The sequence below is a fragment of the Colletotrichum acutatum genome (genome assembly GCF_030867785.1).
Source record: "Colletotrichum acutatum strain CBS 112980 chromosome Unknown BDZ83scaffold_109, whole genome shotgun sequence".
Lineage (NCBI taxonomy): Eukaryota > Fungi > Ascomycota > Sordariomycetes > Glomerellales > Glomerellaceae > Colletotrichum > Colletotrichum acutatum.
The window spans coordinates 85,604-105,481 of record NW_026849103.1 but is presented as its reverse complement, the minus strand read 5'-3'; the positions used below and the strand labels follow the sequence as shown (position 1 = coordinate 105,481).

At 53.3% G+C, this 19,878-nt stretch overlaps 7 protein-coding genes across 7 annotated transcripts; 4 read left to right on the top strand and 3 right to left on the bottom strand.

Moving 5' to 3' along the window:
* Positions 1-747: 747 nt before the first annotated feature.
* BDZ83DRAFT_722636 (uncharacterized protein) lies at positions 748-1,865 on the top strand (the record flags this gene model as incomplete). Its single annotated transcript, XM_060512489.1, has 5 exons — positions 748-789; positions 859-984; positions 1,067-1,345; positions 1,402-1,626; positions 1,737-1,865. The coding sequence occupies 5 exons, from the start codon at positions 748-750 to the stop codon at positions 1,863-1,865; spliced, it is 801 nt and encodes a 266-aa protein (XP_060360844.1).
* A 192-nt stretch (positions 1,866-2,057) lies between these two features.
* Positions 2,058-2,677, top strand: BDZ83DRAFT_30806 (uncharacterized protein). Its single transcript, XM_060502294.1, has 2 exons — positions 2,058-2,353; positions 2,428-2,677. Exons 1-2 carry the CDS (start codon positions 2,152-2,154, stop codon positions 2,505-2,507), a joined length of 282 nt encoding a protein of 93 aa, XP_060360843.1. The 5' UTR covers positions 2,058-2,151; the 3' UTR covers positions 2,508-2,677.
* A 1,442-nt stretch (positions 2,678-4,119) lies between these two features.
* BDZ83DRAFT_634053 (uncharacterized protein) lies at positions 4,120-5,431 on the top strand. The gene is made up of 2 exons (XM_060509071.1): positions 4,120-4,854; positions 4,935-5,431. The coding sequence occupies exons 1-2, from the start codon at positions 4,378-4,380 to the stop codon at positions 5,130-5,132; spliced, it is 675 nt and encodes a 224-aa protein (XP_060360842.1). The 5' UTR covers positions 4,120-4,377; the 3' UTR covers positions 5,133-5,431.
* A 1,001-nt stretch (positions 5,432-6,432) lies between these two features.
* On the bottom strand, positions 6,433-7,241 carry BDZ83DRAFT_755816 (ADP-ribosylation factor family protein; the record flags this gene model as incomplete). The annotated part of the gene is made up of 3 exons (XM_060514670.1): positions 6,433-6,596; positions 6,727-6,873; positions 6,992-7,241. 3 exons carry the CDS (start codon positions 7,239-7,241, stop codon positions 6,433-6,435), a joined length of 561 nt encoding a protein of 186 aa, XP_060360841.1.
* Positions 7,242-9,567: 2,326 nt separating this feature from the next.
* BDZ83DRAFT_634047 (SAGA-associated factor 29) lies at positions 9,568-11,268 on the bottom strand. The gene has a single exon (XM_060509070.1). The coding sequence runs from the start codon at positions 10,996-10,998 to the stop codon at positions 9,958-9,960; it is 1,041 nt and encodes a 346-aa protein (XP_060360840.1). The 5' UTR covers positions 10,999-11,268; the 3' UTR covers positions 9,568-9,957.
* An 875-nt stretch (positions 11,269-12,143) lies between these two features.
* On the top strand, positions 12,144-13,569 carry BDZ83DRAFT_586855 (phosphomannose isomerase type I; the record flags this gene model as incomplete). Its single annotated transcript, XM_060505985.1, has 2 exons — positions 12,144-12,293; positions 12,355-13,569. The coding sequence occupies 2 exons, from the start codon at positions 12,144-12,146 to the stop codon at positions 13,567-13,569; spliced, it is 1,365 nt and encodes a 454-aa protein (XP_060360839.1).
* Positions 13,570-15,995: 2,426 nt separating this feature from the next.
* On the bottom strand, positions 15,996-17,948 carry BDZ83DRAFT_755813 (uncharacterized protein; the record flags this gene model as incomplete). Its single annotated transcript, XM_060514669.1, has 3 exons — positions 15,996-17,348; positions 17,426-17,533; positions 17,772-17,948. 3 exons carry the CDS (start codon positions 17,946-17,948, stop codon positions 15,996-15,998), a joined length of 1,638 nt encoding a protein of 545 aa, XP_060360838.1.
* Between the last annotated feature and the right edge of the window lie 1,930 nt (positions 17,949-19,878).

The following is a 19,878-nucleotide window of genomic DNA, read 5'->3' as shown; positions in this document are numbered from 1 at the left end:
CCTATCCTTCTTCCTCCTAGACCGCTTTCCCTTTGGATGCTTCTGTTACTTGTGTCGCGTTCTAGCACGAGTTGATGTATACAGTTATCAATCAGCATCATAACGACCCATCCGAGAATTATATCATAGGAACCAAATAGAAGACACTGTTGCTATCGTTGACTGCATTTCCCCTTACAATCAAGTTGAATGAGGGATACACGACTCAATCTCGGGGCTGCTCATCAATCCACACATTTAGCAGCAGCTTGAACAAAACACGCGGTACCTTCATCCCTCTCTCCACTTCCCCGAATATCATACATATCGGATCAGTTGTGCAAAGTGACGCTAACGGCAGCTTCGGAAGGTGGTGCAGCTGAGCCGAATCAGCTAGCTAGCCTCCGTACTAAGATCGCCGGCTCGGCTCTCCACCTCCGGATGACCCCTCCCAGTTGAAGGTAAGCAACATTCTTACGTCAACGTGTCAACGTTATAATCCTTCAAGAATTTCTTAGTGGCTGTAGCTTCTTACTAAACTCCAGGTCAAGCGTTCTATAAACTACCGCATCCCCCAAGGAAATCCTCGTGTGTGGGTTCTTGACTTACTCATACCTGCCAAGCATACTCGTATCTTTCACCAGTATGACGTCTTATTGTAATACGCGAGACGAACGATGGAGGCTTCCGCCTCGGAAGACTCTTCATCCTAAAGAAACAGACGAAAGACTTCGGATTGGCATCATTGGAGCGGGCATTGGAGGGTTGATGGCGGCAATCGCCCTACTGGAGAGTGGCCACGATGTCGAGGTGAGCCTATGAGACTGGGAATGACCCCTTTCAGTGAGAATCCACTCAGACATTTGAATAATTTACCAGATATACGAGAGATCTCAGTTCAAGAGCGAAGTCGGGGCCGCGATCTCGACGCCTCCAAACTCCACGAGAGTACTCAATTACTACGGGTTCGACTTCGAGCGGGCCAGGGCCACCACCGCGGAGAAGGTGAGTCTTTTCCTTCATTCCCAGGTCCACTTGTACAACTCATAACATCTCTTTATTGCGGTTCTAATTCATGTGAAAAAAGTACATATACTACGACGACCCCAACAACATTGACAAAACGCGGATGGTGACATGCACCGACTACACACCCAGATACGGAGCTCCGTGGCTGTTCTTCCACCGGGTCGATCTCCATAACGAGCTTAAGCTACTAGCCACAGAGCCTACTCCGTCGCGGAAGAGCGTTGCTCGCTTGCATCTCGGCGTCAAGGTGTCTGATATCGACACCGACGGGACCATTCACTTTGAAAATGGCGAGAGTGTCCAAAAAGACGTTCTCATCGCGGCCGACGGCATACGAGTGAGTCTTACTCATCCCTACACAGATCGCTTTGTAACGACTGATCATGGTCACAGTCTTCCTTCATCTCAAAGGTCGTGGACAATGCTGCGCTTGCGCAGCACTACATGTCGATGCTCCGGCTGATGGCTCCTGTAGAGGACCTTCGCGACGACCCGGACGTCGTGGCTCTCTTTAAAGATGGCTTGACTTCGATTCGCATCAGCTATGGGACCATGCGAAGTGCCATTATCTACGGATGCCGAGGGTACGCGTTACCCAAGTCAACCCTGCCCTTTACTGTATGTCCCAGAAGCTAACAGGGGTTCACCGATTACAGGGGCTCTCTTCAAAACATCGGCTTATTATATCATCCTGAACTTGCCATTGACTCAGAAGGTAAGTGATTCAGACCAATTTTCCTTTGCAAGACTCTCTGCTCACCTCTCATTACCAAGGCAACGACATTTCGGCAAGAGAAGACTTTGTCTATAAAGTCGTCGAAGAGTATCCGAAGCCTGTGCAATCCGTCTGCATGTAAGTTTCAAGCTTTCGAGCACTGGAAACAACAGAAACAGGTCTCATTAACCAATCTCGTGATTTATAGAAATGCAAGAGGTGTCGGGCAATGGAAGGTCTTCACCCGAAAGCCACTTGACAGGCTCGTGCGGGGCCGAGTGGTCCTCATAGGAGATGCGGCGCATCCGATGCCCCCAGGTAAGCACACGGAACTACACCCCAGCATATTCACCAATGCCTCCCGGACCAAGGTCCCGGTGAAGTGTGACGATGACTGACTTCTCTTAGTGCGCGCTCAAGGTGCAGCCATGGCGATTGAAGACGCCGCGGCGCTGGGCGTGCTGCTCTCAAACGTGACATCGAAAGACGACATCTCGACCCGGTTGGACATGTTCAACCAGCTGCGTTTGAAGCGCGTGGCGGCAACCCAGACTGTGTCTTCAATGCACCAGTGGGATCCGACTCGTGTTTCCGAGGAGCAGAGACAGTACTTTGACGGCGATGTCCCGCGTAAGTGTTGTCCCCTAATCCTTGTCTCTTCGAGAACCTGCGCTAATTACTGCTTCTTTTACCCGGGGATCTAGAGACCATAGACGACATTGAAATATTCAGTTACGAGAACAGTGTCATCCGCGACGCATTCGATCTGTTGGAAAGGGCTTGACGTGGAACGGTAGCCTTTGGTGATTCAGGGAGGAGGGACATGATGAGGCTTAGAGTGACTTAAATCTGGTAGTCGGTAGACAAATTCATCCTGTGTTTATTCCAAGATATCATACGTCCCATGTGACACCATTACCTACCAAATGAATACACGAGAAGGGCATATACCCCCCCTCAAGTCCATTCCTGTCACCAGCTAGCAAGCGCCCCCTTGGGGGTCAGGTCAAAATTGGCTGGGTGGTGGATGTTGAAGTCCACGAACAGCCTAATCGGTGAATGCTCAGAGGTCCCGAGTTCGAGTCGATAAAATCTCAGCATGTGCGCCAGAGATGCAGCCCCCGTTCGCCACCGGGGGGGTGGAACTCTTTTGTCTTTTTTTGAATCTTATAAGTACTTCAGCATTGTAACTATTTTTAGGAGTGTGAAGCCACTAGAGCATCCAGCAGAAATTGGGTTTTTTGAACTTGGGGTTGTTAAATCATTCAAGGAAAGAAGGATGGGCCAAGAGTTAAGTACAGCTTGCCTTGCAATGGGGGCTTGTAGATCCAGCAGGTAACGAAGAGCCGCTACCTTCCGTATTTTGTGTAAAGTTGCACTGACGCCAAGCAAGTGCAATAAGAATCTTCTGTGAGCTCCTTCCCGTTTACCTTGACCTGGTGCATGTGTGAAGATGGAAGATAACGCCGTACTTTCCGCCATTCGCGTGAGGCGTCGGGGTGTACCTAATGTGCGGTCCTTGCCAGAAGTAGCCGCTCTCAGAGATCTTCGGATTATCTGATTGTCCAGCGTTCGTTCACGTGTCACTCCCGTCTTTTCAGCGACCGAGTCCTAGTAGGTGCGCTGAAGTGATTGAGGCACATTTGCCTTCTTCTCCCAAGACGGAACGGGGCCCATGATCCGTGTGGGGCCTGGGCCCAGTCGGTCCCGTCTTTCCGTCGCCGTTGTGGGCCACACTCCCGTCCCGTATTCGCAGAGGTACTCATCCAGAACGGAGGTGAAGATGTCGGGCACCTGCCCAAGAAACCCATTCTGAACCGGTTCGTCCCCAGTCATCCGGATGCTACATGTAGCTGCATTAGAGCCGTCTCCAATCCAAAGTAATCACTTCCAATAGAGCAAGAACCGCAACCCATCGCACTAGCGAATCCTCCCCTCCCCAAAAATCGCAAAGTGGCCTCCCACCCAATCATTCCCCACAACACCAACACCTTCAAACATACACGCAAACAAAAAAATGACGAGACACCACGCAAACCCCCCGGTACCATGCAATCACCAAACAAGAAACATGCAAAAATTGGCTAATCCGCCTTCTAGAAAGGCGACGGGGGAAAAGGTGCCTGAATGATACCCCACTAAGATGCCAACCGCGCTTTAGTCCAGTCGCACCCCCATCCGTTCTCTGGAACGCGAACCCCAGTGGCTCCTCCTGCATACCAAGCGCAGGATAGAAACCTCCCAATCCACCACCGCCTACCATCCATCTACCATTGTTTTTGCTTCCCGCGTCACGACTCACCATCAATCAAAATGTTCCAGGTGCTTCTCGCCCCCAAAGTCAGTGATCACAATGACGAAGAAAGTGATAAAGGCACAAACGTGGCCGGTCGAAATCCCAGATCATGTTTCCTTGTCTCATTGACGTTGACACTTCAATGTTCAACCACCCATTGTTCGACTAAGCATTCCAACATTCTCTTCTAATCGTACACATACCTACTAAACACCGAATAGCCTCAAGGAGCAATTCCTGTTCATTTCTTACTTGACTTATATCAAAAAGAGAGCCGGTCTCACTCACCTCATCTTTAATCCTCCTAATATCTCATACCCCAAAAAACCATCAACAACCTCATCTTTAAAAACCCACGATGCATCTCCTCTCTCATCTCGTTCTCTCCCTCATCCTCCTCGCAACCTCAACATCAGCCCTCCCAGCAACACCAGCAACACCCACCCCACAACCAACATCAACATCCTCACCAGACACACAACAACCTCCAATCCAGCCCTTCCTCCCCACCACCGGCGCGGCCCTCCTCCCAACAGGCATTTCCGCCTCTCCACGCCCGAACCCGAACCAGCCTCAGTCGCAATCTCCAGCACCATCACCAATCTACACTACCCTCACCCCCAAATTCCCACCCTCAAACTCCTCCACCTCCTTCCCATCGGGGCACCACAACTCCACATCGCCCTGCGCATCAGGCCGACCCCTCCGCCTAGGCCCAGCCCGCCTCCACAAGAAACCACACAACCAAACCTCCTTACCGTCCCCTTCGCCGTCAACAAACACACCTCAAACAACCATCCCCGCCGAAGCTACCGCAGCCGCAGCCATCGCCGCAGTAGAAACACCCACAGACTCCGGCCCCCGAGACTACGCCTCCCTCATCCCCCCGCGCCCGGCGTAACCCCCCGTCCGGAGCCGAACCTCGCCGAGATGGGATACTACCAGACAACATACTACTCCTGCGCGACGCAAGGCACGTCGACTCACTGCGGCTGGCACAGACCCCTCATGGTCGCGCCCGCCAATAACGCTGGCACCGACGCCGGGAAACGCAATGCAGGCATCGGGGCACTGGCCGTCGCTATCGTTGTCAGTGTATTCGTGGCCAGATGAGTCGGCGCTATGGGAGCGGTAGATGTAACCCACCTCACGGATCGATCTCTATCTAACCGGCGAGATCTTCACCTACACGCTGAAGCCGGCCGGCTACCGGCCAGGTTCTCGGGGGACTGGTGGCGTCCTGTCCCGCCCCCTGAACTTACTCGGAGAAAATCCGACTAGCGCGCCTCACGGGGGCTAAGACTTCCACGATACAAGCGGCAGGAGCCGTGGCTGAGGCGCCAGACAGATGTCGGGCTGAGATGCCAACGATGGTAGTAGCCTCGTGCGGCTGGACACAATGTCAAAGCGGGGGGGGGGGGGGAGAAGAGGGAGAAAAAAGCTTAGCCTCTACGGGGCCCCCTGACGAATGATGATGAATGATTGATGACCATGACCGATTCGCCCAGCTGGCTGGGCTAGTATGAACCGAAAAGACAGTCCACATGCCTCACGGCAATGGCACACAAATGGCCGAGGAGACCTGCTTCACGGTAAAGATGAAATGGACGAGGATTGGAACCGCAGATGGGCATTTTTGGACAGTTTCTTGTACATCATTTGAATACAGCTTATGAAGATAAGAAAACAAAAAATATAACAAAAGGGAAGAGAGAAAGAACACTCACTACCTGCCTTTTTGGCTCCGCCCCAAGGAAAATTCCCACGTTCTTTTCTTTCACCTTCTAAAGCTCGGGTATTTCAGAACAACATTGGAACAGAGAAACCAGAGGAACGAAAATGTTGGAAGGGGGCCAAGAGAAAAGAATAAGCCAGCAGCCCGTGGAGAGAGAGAAAAACGTATGATGATATGTTGAAAAAGCCGCCCTTGCTCCCGTCTTCTTGGCTCTTCCTCCTGTTTCCCCCTTTCTCTCCGTCTTTTTCTCCATATCAGCGTAGTTAAAAAAACGTTACATCAAGAGGTTTGGTTTAGTAGAAAGAAGAAAAAGAAAAGGTCTCGGCGTGGTTGATAGAACTCCGTTGCTGCCGAAAAATGAATTCTGAGGAATGAGCCGCTCTGTTCTTCGAAGTAAGCCCTGGCAGCGCGTTCTTGCAGAGAGATCTTTTCCTGCGTCCACCACCCGGGCTGCGATGGGTGCTTAGACGTTTGTTGGGGATCTAGACTGTTCCCCCCGTCGAACTCGGTTCGGCAACGTTGGATGCCTCGGTACGCATTCATTGGATAACAACACGTATCGGGAAAGGTGAGATGGGGTAGACACGCGGTCGGCTTGGTCGAGGTTTCGGTGAGTCGGTGAATCATGAAAGAGTCGGATTAGTGGTCGAGAAAGGCATTCGCCGCTCGTCTTGTCGTCTACTTCTTGGCTGGGGCAGGTGGTGCCTTGACGTTGTTGGACAGCCAGGCCAAGCCCTCGAGCAGGCCCTCGCCCGTCGTCGCGCAACTGGGCACAACGTACCAGACCTTGTCTTTCAATTTTGAGAGGTTCAGGGCCTCCGTGACTTCTTGCGGCTTCATGGCTGTGATTGCGGTCAAGCATGGTCAGCCTACCAAACGTGTCCCGATGCAAAGGGCCAGCGGGGCAGAGCCCGAGCCGTTGGGCGCTACGGCCAACCACTGGAGTCGAGGGTATGGTTGGTTTAGACTTACCTCCGTTGACGTCCTGCTTGTTGGCAAAGACTAGCAGCAAGCTGTCCTTCATTTCGCGATCGTTGATGATTCTGTGCAACTCCGACTTGGCCTCCTCGATTCTCGCGCGATCCGACGAGTCAATGACGAAAATAAGACCCTGAGTTCCTGTGCGAGGGTAGTGGTATCGTCAGTATAATTGAATCACACAAAAAGTAGACAACCCTGAGGCGGCGGCGGGGAACATAATGGAGGAGAAGGGATGAGAGAACAGGCAAGGACTCACCGCTAAAGTAATGTCTCCAGAGGGGACGGATCTTGTCCTGACCACCGACGTCCCAGACGTTGAACTTGACATTCTTGTAGGTGACAGTCTCGACGTTGAAGCCAACGGTGGGAATGGTGGTGACGTCCTGGCCGAGCTTGAGCTTGTAGAGGATGGTGGTCTTGCCGGCGGCGTCGAGACCCAGCATCAGCAGGCGCATCTCCTTTGATCCGAAGATCTTGCCCATCATCTTTGAGAGTTGACCACCCATTGTGACTATCGGGAGGCTGTTATCGTGGGTTTCGTGGCGGTAGGGGGGAGTCGGACGGTCGGTGTTGTTGTCGAGGGTGGGAGGGCTGGCTGGCGGTGGTGCGGTGTCGGGCTTTTAAGGGGACGTCGTCGCAACGTATGATGGATCGCTGGCTCTGGATTTCCTCGTGTCCAAAACTTGGGGGACGACAGGCGGGATTGACAGTTCGAAGGGTGTCGCGCGTAATTGAATCCCAAAACGCAGCGGTCGTCGGGGTGGGAGAGGGTTCCGGGGTTGAGCGAAGGAGAGTTGCGGGAGAGAAGGAGTGTGTGGTGAATGGCAGAAGCTATCACAAGAAAAAAAAAAACGACCAACTTTGCGATTTGACGGTAAGGGACCTTGGGCGGTGGTGGTAGTTGTTGGTGCAGGCGCTGTGCGGCGTACCTAACTACCTGATCGGGGATCGGAGGTTGGGGGTCGAATGGAGTTGGGCACTTTCCACTTTCCACTTTGTAGCGACCGGGCAGCCTTTCGTTCGCTCGGGCGTTGCGTGGGACGTTGGAGTAGGTACACCACACCGTATAGGTACCGAGACGTGTGTGAACTGTGAAGGATGGCTGGGAGACAGATGCAGAAGCAGGGAGGGAGCAAAGACGCCAAGACGGTATCGAAACGGGCCAATGGACAGCTATATTTGGGCTGTGATTAATGCTAGCCGTCATCCGAAACGAAGTGAGTGCGCTCACTAATGTAAGGAAACGTACAGAGTAAGGTCAGGTACCTTCTTGTCAGATACGTTAGTACAGATACTTTAAACCATCTGTGCTTCATGGGTACGAGAATACCTGCAACCTGCCATGCCATACAACATTGATTGCTGACTCCAGATATGAGGCATGAGCGTACATACAGCATACCTTGTTTTCGAATTATCTGACAAAGACCAGACCAGATCAGCAAAGAACCATCTTGGGCTGTTATCGAGAGTCCATAGGACGTGGGCAAGGGCAATGGCAATGGGCATATGCGGTTCGGCTTCTCATGCGTTTCAACCGTTTGCCCACCAGCTGGTCGGTGGTGACTGGTCAGGCGGGCAGAACCACAGACCGAACCACAGACCATCAAACACTCCTCACCTCATCGTCCCCTATGGAGTACGGAACCATGCCACTCACCATGGGTAGTTACATCAGCAATTCAACACTTGAAAGTTGCCTCGGGTTCGTAACTTGAACCCTCTCTGAAGCGAAGCGGGGGACCCAATTGAAGCGAGAGGGGCCGCATCAGTCCGAAGTAATCCGTATGGATGTATGGATATTCGCAATCACGTTTAGATGGAATTATTGAATCTCGAGCAATGCAGCGCTCGCCCCGGGGCGCATGCACATTGCACATGACATGACAACTCCAGCAACTCTGTTAACCGCAGCCCACATCAGTCATCATCACCAACAACAACAACAACAAACGCAGGCCCCATGCCTTGTCCAAAGCTTTTTATTGTGGAACATGACGGCCTCTGTCCCTTTCCCTCTCTTCCTCTCTCTCTGCGTCTCTGTATCTCCTCCCTCCGTGGACATTGCCCCCTGGTCTATCCATCTTAGGCAAGGTATGAATAAAAAAGACACCAATTCTCGGAGATTCAGACGCAGGTCCGCGGGTGCTTTCAGGTACGTACCCGCTCCCGCTCCCACACCAGAACATCTCCAGTCCAAACGGAGACATGCAAGCTGCCCCGGAGCCAATCAGCCTGCTCGTGTACCTTTTTTTCGAGGTGGATCCCAAACAGCCAGGGCCCCGAGGGGTCTTCTTTCCCCCCTGTGTCCTTCAGGTTGCCTCTCTCTCCCCTCTCTTTTCTTGTCCTCTCTGATTGCTCGACCTGCGATCTGACTCTTTTCTACAACTCGAACCAATCCATGCCCTCAATCGTCTTTGACTACAGAATATGATATCTTTCCATCCCTCCAGTCCATGACATGATGAGACTGACTACCTTACCTTCATGCCCCAAGCCCCTTGTTATCGTGGCTGTCGCTCTAGCCAATAGGCGTATTTAGCGACCTGCAGGTACGGATACATACACCACCACCTCACTCCATACCAAGTCACGGCATTCGATTTAAATATCTATGCACGTGCCATGCCGGAGTCAGGGGCGAAATTTGACATTTCAAAGCCAACCTCTGAAGGCTCTGATAGTTTGATTGTAGCGTCTCCTTGCCTCGCATATCGGTGCATGTACACATCCGAATCGCACATCACGAGCGACGGACTTAAAAGCCACCAAACAAGAGATGACTCGTCTGTACCTTACGTAAGACAGTCGGACGAGAGACTCAAAGTATGTAAACGTTCATAGTCATTTCTATCCGTACTACTAATCCTGCCAGCCTGTCGCTGGTACGGATACCCGCTAGCTGCTACCCCTGCCTTGGATGCATAGTAAGCATGTTAAGTTCCGTTTCGACCCGCCATGTCATGTCCCCTTTTGTTTGTTTAATGAGCCCTGACGATAGACACACCAGATATCCCATGTCCGGGCCGTTGATCTCTCGGCCAATACACACTCTCTCAACTCAATACTTTAAGCGAACGCCCGCTCATGGCCCTCGCTAACACTTCGCTAACGTCATGCACTTCCCAACTTGAGCGTTTGGCCCTCTCCTTCTCCGCATCACCAGATCTGGATCATCTGGTGCATCTACGGATACATCTCGGGGACCTTGTCCTCTTGGGTTCAGGGCCGGTACTCCAGCACATAGCGCCGCTCCACCTGATGCGTAGTCGATGAGTCGTTTTCGCCATGAAACTTGAGGTTGACCGTCTTGCCGTCCGGCTCCGTGCCGACAACGTCTGCTGCGTAAAATGCCGTTGTCTGCGGGTAGAGCCCGAGGACCATCCTGCCAGCTTCCAGCTTAGCGAGATTGTGCGTCTGGTTCTCCGCCGGGATCGGTATCATGCCCGACGCAAAGGTCTTGTACTCCTTAGGCTTGACGTTGTCCTCCGGCTCCACATCCAAGCACTTGTACCGCCGGCTCTTGCCTTCGCCAATGACGCCGACCACCTCACCTAGTATCCAGTCATACGGTGCTTCGCCCTGCTGCGGCTCATCTTTCTTCCGTTTGAACGCTACCTTGTCCCCTTTGGAGAACGATATCTTGCTTCGAGCTGCAGAAGAAGCGCTTGACCCTAGGGCACCTGACGATGAACCTGCCGTGTTGGAGCCCGTGGAACCTTGCGGTTCGACGCTATCTGCCTTGGGCGGCATACTATCGCGGTTGCTGCCCCTATCGCCGTACTTGCGTGAGCTTCCGCCGATAGGGCTGGGTACTGGAGAGTCGCCGGCTCCATCAAAGTCGTAAAGTGCTGCTGCAGCGGCGTCCCGATTGCGGGTCGAGCTGCCGGTCCGTGATGAGGCACCGGTTGTCGCTGGAGCCTCGGCTGCTTCCTTGGCCTGCTGCACAGCCTTGAGAATTTTAAGCTGTTCAATGAGGTTCTTGATGTTGTTCGAGTTGTTCTCCGACAGCTTGACACCGGAACGGCAGTTCTGCTCCATCTTGTTCAGATCGCTGCCTGATGGGTTTCCACCGTCCATGCTGGCCATGGCTGCCTTCTTGTCAAGCTTCAATAGTTCCGCCAGGTTGTCGTTCTCTTGATTGACACCGTTCACAACCTCGTGGAATTTTTCCTTTGCAGATTCCCATAGCTGCACCTCTTCGCCATGGCCGCTGCCATTGTTGCGGTTTGAGCCGCGGCCGCTTCGGTTTCGCTGAGACATCTTGGCTTGCAAAGACTCCAAAGGACTGGGCTGAACCTCGGGCGAGTCGCGCTTCTTCTAGGTGGACTCGTCGCGGGCAGCCGGGGCAGAAGATGTGCTCGTAGGTATGCTCGAGGTTGAGCTCCCAGGCTTCGGTTCGGTAGTGGTAGGCTTCACAGTTCGACCACTGCGAGGCGGCTGCTCAGCTGTGGTCTTCCGTTTCTGCGGCATATTGATATCAGTTCTGAGTTGAGCTGATGATGGAGATGAATAAATGGAGAGATGATGAGGTGGAAGAGGAACAGTAGAGAAATGCGGGAGAGGGAAAGTTGAGATAGCCAGGTGGAGGCAAGGTAGCTAGGTGCAAGCAGGGAAGGCGAGCACGAAGGCACTTACAGGGAAAGCGCAACGTTCACTTGGTTGTTGCTCCGCCAGCTGTCGCAGGCAGGTCGGGGGTCACGTCCAGTTCCAAAGCTAGGTAGAGCTTGCCTTGAGCTCTTTCTCTGTGGTGTTGCTGGGGTATCTAGGCGCAAAGACGCTATTTAAGGAAACAAGAAAACAAATCGACCAAGAAAACTTAGCCCATGACGCGACCAAAAAAGAAAAAGTCAATGATTTAAGCTTTTGATTTGGCCAGGTCTCTGAATGCCATGGCAATCAAGGTGTTTGGAGATGGGGGATGGATCATGGAGATGCTGATGGCAGAATGCGGGCGGTATCGGGTGACGCGCAGGAAAGCGGAGTGCTGAGAGCTTCATTGGCTCATTAACGCGACTGCTCCAATGTGCCGCTGCGATCCGTCGCGGCGTTGTATAAAACCGAAGTGGGTCAATTGACAAGATACCTCGTACTTTTGGCCAGCCACAGCCAATCAAGACGGAATTCCTCAAATGGTCCTCCGCCATGCGGCCCGACCACTTGCCCGGGGCCCGTGCTCCGACCTGACGGGATGATCGTTTGGAGGGGTCCGGAGGTATTGGCTCCATTCTGCGGGGTCCCCCAAGTGAAGCTCTCCCTGACGTCAAATCTAATGGTGGGGTGAGCATACGCACTCCCAACTTTATTAGTACGACATTGTCGTCACATCTTTCCTCTCCCTTGGAACCTCTGTTCACCGTTTTCTTTCAATCGCTTTGAGCTGTTTTGGCTCCATCACTTCAGTCGCAATGGTCCTACAGGTCCCTCTATTCAAGCTTCAATGCGGAGTGAACTCCTACGAATGGGGAAAGAAGGGAGGGGACTCAGCAGCTGCGCGCTTTGCGGCGACAACACCAGCTGAGGGCTTCAGCATTGAGTCGGAGAAGCCTTACGCAGAGGTGAGCTTGACTTGATTCCTGTATTAACGCCAGGAATGGTATTGCTCATTGGTGTTTGCAGCTCTGGATGGGCACTCATCCCTCAAACCCCTCAAAAGACCTACAGTCTGGTCGCACACTCCTCGAACTCGTCCAAGACAACCAGCAACTTCTCTCTGCGCCCATCTCCTCCAAATACGGCTCGAAGCTTCCCTTCCTCTTCAAGGTTCTCTCCATCAACAAGGCCCTGTCGATACAGGCCCACCCGAATAAGAAGCTCGCCGAACAGCTACACGCCCGCGACCCCAAGAACTACCCCGATGATAACCACAAGCCCGAGATGGCTATCGCCATCACCCCATTCGAGGGTCTCTGCGGATTCCGCCCCCTTTCCGAGATCTCACACTTCCTCGCGACAGTTCCACCCTTGAAGAGCCTGGTCGTCGAAGACAAGGCCGACGAGTTCATCAACACGGTCAAGGGCGAGGAGGAGAGCGAGAACCCAGAGATCAAGGATCGGAATAAGAAAGCTCTGCAGCATGCCTTTGCCGCTCTTCTTTCCGCCACGCCCGAGGAGATTGAGAAGCAGACGGAGAAGCTTGTCGCCCTCGCCAAGTCAGAAGGCAGCAATTTCGCCGGCGGCGGCGTAGCCACAACAGACGGCGAGACCCTCTCAGAGCTGATTCTCCGCAACCATGCCGAATTTGGCGCAGACATTGGCCTCTTCGTCCTCTTCTTCCTAAACTACGTCAAGATGGAGCCCGGTGAGGCCATGTTCCTCGTCGCCGACGACATCCACGCCTACCTCTCAGGCGACATTATCGAATGCATGGCCGCCTCGGACAACGTCGTCCGCGCCGGCTTCACCCCCAAGTTCAAGGACGTGCCCACCCTCGTTGACATGCTCACCTACAACTACGCACCCATTGACGAGCAAAAGATGTCTCCGTCCGAGTACCCCTACGCCACCCTCAACCGCGCCGCCTACAGCTCCGGCTCTGCCGTCATCTTATACGACCCGCCTATCGAGGAGTTCAGCGTCGTCCGGTCGCTGCTGAACGGCGACGGCTCCAAGGTCACCTTCGAGCCCATCGAGGGTCCCAGCATCGTCATCTGTACTTCTGGCAAGGGCACCATTTCCGTTGGCCCGACGGTGCAGAAGATTAGCGAGGGTAACGTCTTCTTTGTCGGATCGACGGCGGAGTTGGTGTTGCAGTCCGAGGGCGACGACGATGACGAGTTTGTCACGTTCAAGGCGTTTTGCGAGATTGAGGAGAAACCGGAGGAAAAGTTGTAGAAAGGGGAATTTTTACAGAGGTGCCAGCGCACACTCTATCCACATTGCCCCCCGTGTTTGAGACGAGGGGAGCAAGTTGTTCATACCCAATATCCATATGAGAAGACCACGAAGAAAAGCATCATGAGAGAGGTTATTTGATTTTTACTCAATTCCTGCCCATCGTGCAATGCATCAGCCCGATTCTAGTAGGGGCTCTTATCTCCGACGCCAGTGGGAATGAATGCTTCTTAGGCCCGTTGGCTCTTCTCTCTGATCAGATAGCCCATGCTGTAGGATCCCCCGCATATTGCACTGGGGACTCTCATACTTTGGGTATTGGGCGATTCATGAGCAGGACATACGAACGATTGCTTCAGCGTGATTCAATTGGCGATTTGTTGAGGGACCGGTCCGTTTTTGGTGATTTGATAAATTATACTCACCCCATGGCTACATTTATGCTACACCTTACGGCTTGCTGTGGCTGGGAACTACTAAGGGAAGTCAAGAGTAACAAAAAATAATTCAGCCATCCCAACGCCTCATGATGCCAGCAGGCAACATGATGAAGACCAAACAATGCCCCCTGATAAACCTCAATTTTTTGATCAAGCATCATGCCCCAAAGCTCCCTGACCCCATACCCCTCAGCCCCCCTTGTCCAGGTATCAATGTCCGCTAATTCATACTACCATTCTTTTTTGTATCACCGTTTCCATGAGGTTCCTGTCATGAGATCCCCTCCCTGGGGATCTTGTAAACATCCATCCGTTCCGTTATCCGAATGCTTTCCCCCTCCACTAAATTATTACACCATTTCAATCAAACTGTAGCAGACGAGCGAGAAAACACAGGACATCAAGGGAAAAGATGCAGACTGGTACAAGATTACCCAACGTAGACCACGCAAGTGCGATGAGGTACAAAACATCATGAAAAGTGAGGGACTGACTGGGAAAAAAGGTAATGAATCATGGATGTGTGAAAGTAGAGAGAGAGGATGATGACATGCGTGTAGTCATGCAGTTTAGGATCGAGAACCAAGAACATAGGCAACCCAAAGAGACTATAGACCTTGCTCTCCTCTCGGAACTCGATTTCTCCCCCATGAACTCAAGCCGTATCAGACACAGCGTGGGGTACCATTGAAGGAGAGACGGGGAAGAAGAAGCCAACTCATGCTCTCTGAGAACACGAAAGGAGGGGCCGAAGAGGGGAGTTGGAGCGAGGGGGTTCGTAACTCCCGTCGGGAAGTATTGGTCCAAATATTGGGAGAGTCTGACTTTGAACCTGCGACGCGGGAAATGGAGGGAGGGAACGGGACGGGACTGGACGGGTATCAGGGGCGGGCGTCCCGGGTTCGGGTAGCCGCATCATGCTGCCGGGATCTCGGAGTGAGATTCGATTCGGCTTTTTGCGTCCCCCTCCCCCCCCCCTCTTGTTCTCGATGACAGCCACCATGCCACACCGAAAGACACGAATGAATGCGTCCTGAGATGCCATTGATGGATGCAAGGCCACATTGGGTAGTATTTTCCAACGGCTTCATTCTTGGGCCCCCATTGCCTAAAGAGATGGAGCTTTTCTAGGCTCTCTTGGCCTCCGGTAACGGTATGCAAGTTGGCGGCGCAGACGTCGTTGTTGTCGTTGGGTACTGTCGATGATAATGGCAAGCAAGGCTGAGCCACATATATGCAGCAGACCACACCCTCTTCACCGGGGAAGAAAGGAATCCCCAATTTCGGTGCCTGGACTTCGTACAAGAGGGCAAGCCACGTCTCGCTTCCAGCTGGAGAAAAATGGGGGGTGGACGATGTGCCACCCCTGCCTGACAACGAAAGCCTCTCCCCTCTAATGGCGTCTTCTGTTTCGACAACATACGAGAGGGAGAATAAGGCTGTGGCGTACTCTGCTTCGACGGCATACGAACAGGAGGCGGTTTTGTTTCCTTAATGACAACCTGCACCTCCCATTCATCGTTGGAGTATGCATACCGGTATGTTTCGTGTTGATAAAAAGGCGTGCAGGAACCCAGGAAGTCGAGAGAGCGCCACGGCTTACGCTGCAGGTTCTCTCACATTCCAGAATAGCACCTGGGAAGATGAATGCCGTTTCTGGATAAATCGATGACGTACATTCTTTCCTCTCTCGCACCTTGGGCTCGTATTCCGATTTCACCGAGTTGGGATTCCCTTCTCACCGGTTACTATCATGGGATGCATCTTCATTTGGCGAGAATGAGCGTCGACAGCGTCGTAGTTGTCTGAGAATCGAAAAGTGCAATAAAAGGAGTGGGCGGATAGAACAAAAGCAATCGCGAAAAGAATGTTGCAGCAAGCAGTGACTGCTATGGCGGAAAAGGGGGCCCCCGATTCCTTTGCTGGCACCACTAATAAGTGAGCATCAGGCGCTCCAGCCGGCCGGCCGGAGCGCAAGGTTTGATCCTAGGAAGCGGACAAGCCACCCGCAGACCTACGACCCGAGTGGTGGTGACTGCTGTGGTGGTGGCTATGGCCGTGATCATGGTGATGGCCGTGATGCTGATGATGATGCTGCTCGGCCGCAACCTCCTCAGAGAGCATGTACTGCCCGATATGATGCCGTCCATGGTGACCCACAGAAGCGTACATGCCCGGCGACGGCGTGGTGACGGTATACTGCTGCCCGTTTGAAAGCGAGCCGGCTCCGCCCACGGGCGTGGTGGAGGACGAAGAGGAGGTTGAGCTCGTCGTCTCGCCGCTTCCGCGACGGCCGCTGCCGTCTCTGCCTACCCCTGACGGCGCAGTGGAGGAGTCGGTGTACTTGTAGCTGAGGTCAGAATCAGACGCGGACCGGAGACTTGTTTCTGAGGCGCTGAAGATGGGCTCGCCGCCGCCGCTCGTGGTCGTGGAGGGCGGGTATCCCGCCATCTCGGCGTTGGAGATTCGATGCTGCTGCTGCTGCTGCACCATGGAGGGAACGGTGTGCGAGGGTGGAGGGTACGCTGACACGGGCGACGTCTCGAAGCTTCCTGAGCCGCTGGGGCCTGACGTTGTGTAGCTTGTGGTCACGTCTGAGATTGGGGAGGGCTGGGACGTCGGGCTACCTGATGACTTTGTCGACGTCGACGCCGTGGAGGATGAGGTGGCGGCAGCGCCTTCTGTACGGTAGGCTAGCACGTTCGTGTTGGCGATAGGTTGACGCGTAGCCGGGTCGGGGAGTCGACGGTCGCCGCCTGCGGGTGGCAAGGAAGCGGCGACACCAGTGAAGGAGAAGTTCTGGCCCTCGCTCTGCTGCTGCACCGCTGCCGCCGCCGCCGCCGCCGCTGTGACGGCTGCTGCGGGCCGGTGAGGAAGCTGCGTGACGGCGCCGGCGTTGCCGCCGTAGGTGTATCCCGCCGCCGCTACGGCGTCCGCCGTGTTGACGTACAAGTCGCTCGCGCTGGGCGCAGCTGTGGCAACCTTTGCGACGGGGTTTACGCGGTAGTAGTAGCTCGTATCTGAGGGCTGCTGGTAAGAGTACGGGTATCCCATGGAGGCCACCGCGGCAGGGCTGTAGTCCACGGCGTCGTCTGAGTAGCCCGGCGTGGCGGACCAGCTCGGCATAGTCGCGGGTGAGGCGTAGTACTTTCCGCCGTAGTAGCTAGCTGATGTTGACGAGTAGCGGGGGAGGCCATCGTGGATGTCGGAGGCGTAGTGGTGAGGCGGGGACGAGTTCAGGGGCGAGGCCATGGCGGTGTGGGCGTATGCTCTGGCGGCTTTGAGGTCGTATGTAAATGTTTGATCTGTAGATACCCAGGGAGCTTCTGTTGAGGCGACCTTTTGGAAGTCGTGTTAGTCTGGGACTTCAAGAGGGCAGGCCGCATCGAGGCCCCCATGGACGTTGATCGACTTACTCGTAAGAACATGCAGGACTCGGCGCCGGCGGCCTTGCAGTTCTGGCATGGGAGCCCGTTGCCAGTGTCTCCGCTACAGCGAATCTTGCGCTTCCGGCAACGGCCACACTGTCAATCTTGTCAGATCTTTCTTTTTTTCCCTTTTCCCAATCTTTATTACATCAAATAACGGCTATGCAAGTTCCCTTGGTTTGTACGGCCTCCAACATTGAAGTCGATCCTTTCGAAGATTGGCTCGTTTTTGATATTGAAACACACGTGAAAGAAAGATACAAACAAGAAGTGTAAAACATATGGAAGCTGATGGGAAAGGGTGGAAGAGCAAAGAAAAAGGATTGGGACTTACAGCGACAGCAATGCGCTTGCGGGGAGGTGTATCAGTGTCAGTCTCTCGTTCGGTCATATTTGATGTCCGCGCTTCAGAAGAATGCGAGTGATGTCGTTGCTGCCGTTCCGGGTAGACATATGTCGGGTCGACGCGGCTATATCGTCTTCCGTCTGGGTAGTATGCCGGGTTGACCATCGTCGTTGTATTCGCACAAATGATTACTTCTTTCTCGGATGATCTTGCTCTAAAGCAAAAGCTTAGAGACGTAGCGAGAAGGTAAGGTAGTGTAATAGACGGTGACGATGACGATGGGGGTGGTGGGCCTCGATCGTGTAGCGATGTCTGGTAGTGTGGGCAAGATTTGGCGCGTCTGTCACAGGAAGCGAGGGGCTGGACTGGGCTTTTTTTTCTGGATTATTTCTTGTTTCGGTGTGTGGTGTCAGTCTTTTCTTTGGAGAGATGTGGGATTGGAGAGATGCTGTGCTTCGCGTTCGTCGATGAGGGGGGTAACAAGCCACTTTGTTTTCGATGCTGCTGATGCTGATGCTGATGCTGTCGTGACCAGGCGTCAAAGTCCTTGTCTTGTTTCAGAGAAGGATGGGGGACGTCGTGCTTTGCTTTTTTTTCCTTCTTCAGCAAGTCTGATCTCCGTCGAGACTGACTGGTATGGGGCCTGGGTGATGTGCGTAGGAGCCAGAGGTAAAGCAAAGGCAAAGAAGAGGAGTAGTAGGATGAGAAAGGAGGAAATAAGAGTTAATTTGCTGGATGGGGGTAGATCTTGTTCTTGTTTTCTCTCTACGCCTCCTTGTAAGACGTACTCTCTTGAAGAAACAGGAAAGTGTTGAGACAAGTCCGCTGATGGAATGCCTTTCCCAAGTGTAGAGATCTAGCAAGGCGAAAAGAAAGGTTCGAGACTTATTCAGTGTTCCACATGGAAGTCCGGAAAAAACAAAATAAGTCAACAAGAGGAGGCAAGGACATGAGCCAGGCCAGCTTAGGAGGGAAGATGGGGAGAAAAGATTGATAAAAACCCCCGGATTAAAAAAGAAAAAATAAATAAGACAACACCGGTGAGAAAACAAGCGTGAAGCAGCTGCAGCCGGCGAGTGTTATACGCATTCTGGTCTTGGAGGACGCATCTTTTGATTCGGCAACGCAGGACAGATAGCTTGGTAGTTCCTGTGTTTGCACCGTGCCTTCAAACTTATCCACACCCTCCGACTGTCTGTCCAAAATACATCCATCAAAGAGACATTTTCCACATCTTGAAGATTCTCTTCACACAGAGCTGATTTCCCATGGATATGAAAGTCAGGTCATTTATTCCGTTCACGCCCCTCCACCCCCCTTCTCTGTCGACGTTGGCGCGTATCCGTTTTCCCCCTCTTCTCTTTCCCCCCATGGAAGCTTGCGGACCACACAGACACGACATCTGTCATCGGACGGGCGAGGGAAGACAAGGCTGCTACGGCATGTTTTTTTGGGGGGGCTCCCTTGAACTAGACCGAAGCAACAGAGAAGCAGATGAAGTGTAGATTTGCCTACATACACAGATGAGAAGAAAAAAGAGACTCATGCGGTGCTGCAGTAGCACCGGTGCCGCGGGAAGCCGCAGAAAGACGTACATTAGAACGGTGGAGAACGAGACGTTCTCACTTCGGCTCTGGCAGTTCAGTGACAAACAAGCATGGCCTACTGGGGTAGGTGGGGGGGATGGGGAGTACCTAGGAAGGTAGAGAGAGAGAGAGAGAAAGAGAGAGCCTTTATGGCCAAAACCCCTCCACTCGTTTCTCCAGTACCTCCTTCATCAATGCAGATTGGGTAGGATTACTTTGGGGCTGGAGGGACGGGACGTGGAAAGCAAACGGAAGAGGGGCGACGACGGCGTAGAGATAGGAGGATGAGGGGCGGACAGGTTGGTCGAGCCAGGGGGGGGGGGGCTACTCCTGCGTTGGAAGATCTTATAGAGCCAGCCGGGAGGGAAGGTCGATCTCATCTTGGGTGTATCTTGGAATTTAATGAGGAGAAAAAAGGGTCTGGGGTCCTCGGGGGCTAGGCCAAGCTGGACCCGAGAACCTCGTTCCATTTGCAGCACATCTCATCGGCAACTTGAGAGGGAAATGAA

Coding starts and splice junctions, on each gene's coding strand:
- BDZ83DRAFT_30806 (XM_060502294.1), top strand. CDS start 2,152: ATGGCGATTGAAGACGCCGCGGCGCTGGGCGTGCTGCTCTCAAACGTG. Junction 2,354..2,427: donor CTTTGACGGCGATGTCCCGC/GTAAGTGTTGTC, acceptor CCGGGGATCTAG/AGACCATAGACGACATTGAA.
- BDZ83DRAFT_634053 (XM_060509071.1), top strand. CDS start 4,378: ATGCATCTCCTCTCTCATCTCGTTCTCTCCCTCATCCTCCTCGCAACC. Junction 4,855..4,934: donor CAGCCGCAGCCATCGCCGCA/GTAGAAACACCC, acceptor CCCCGTCCGGAG/CCGAACCTCGCCGAGATGGG.
- BDZ83DRAFT_634047 (XM_060509070.1), bottom strand. CDS start 10,998: ATGTCTCAGCGAAACCGAAGCGGCCGCGGCTCAAACCGCAACAATGGC.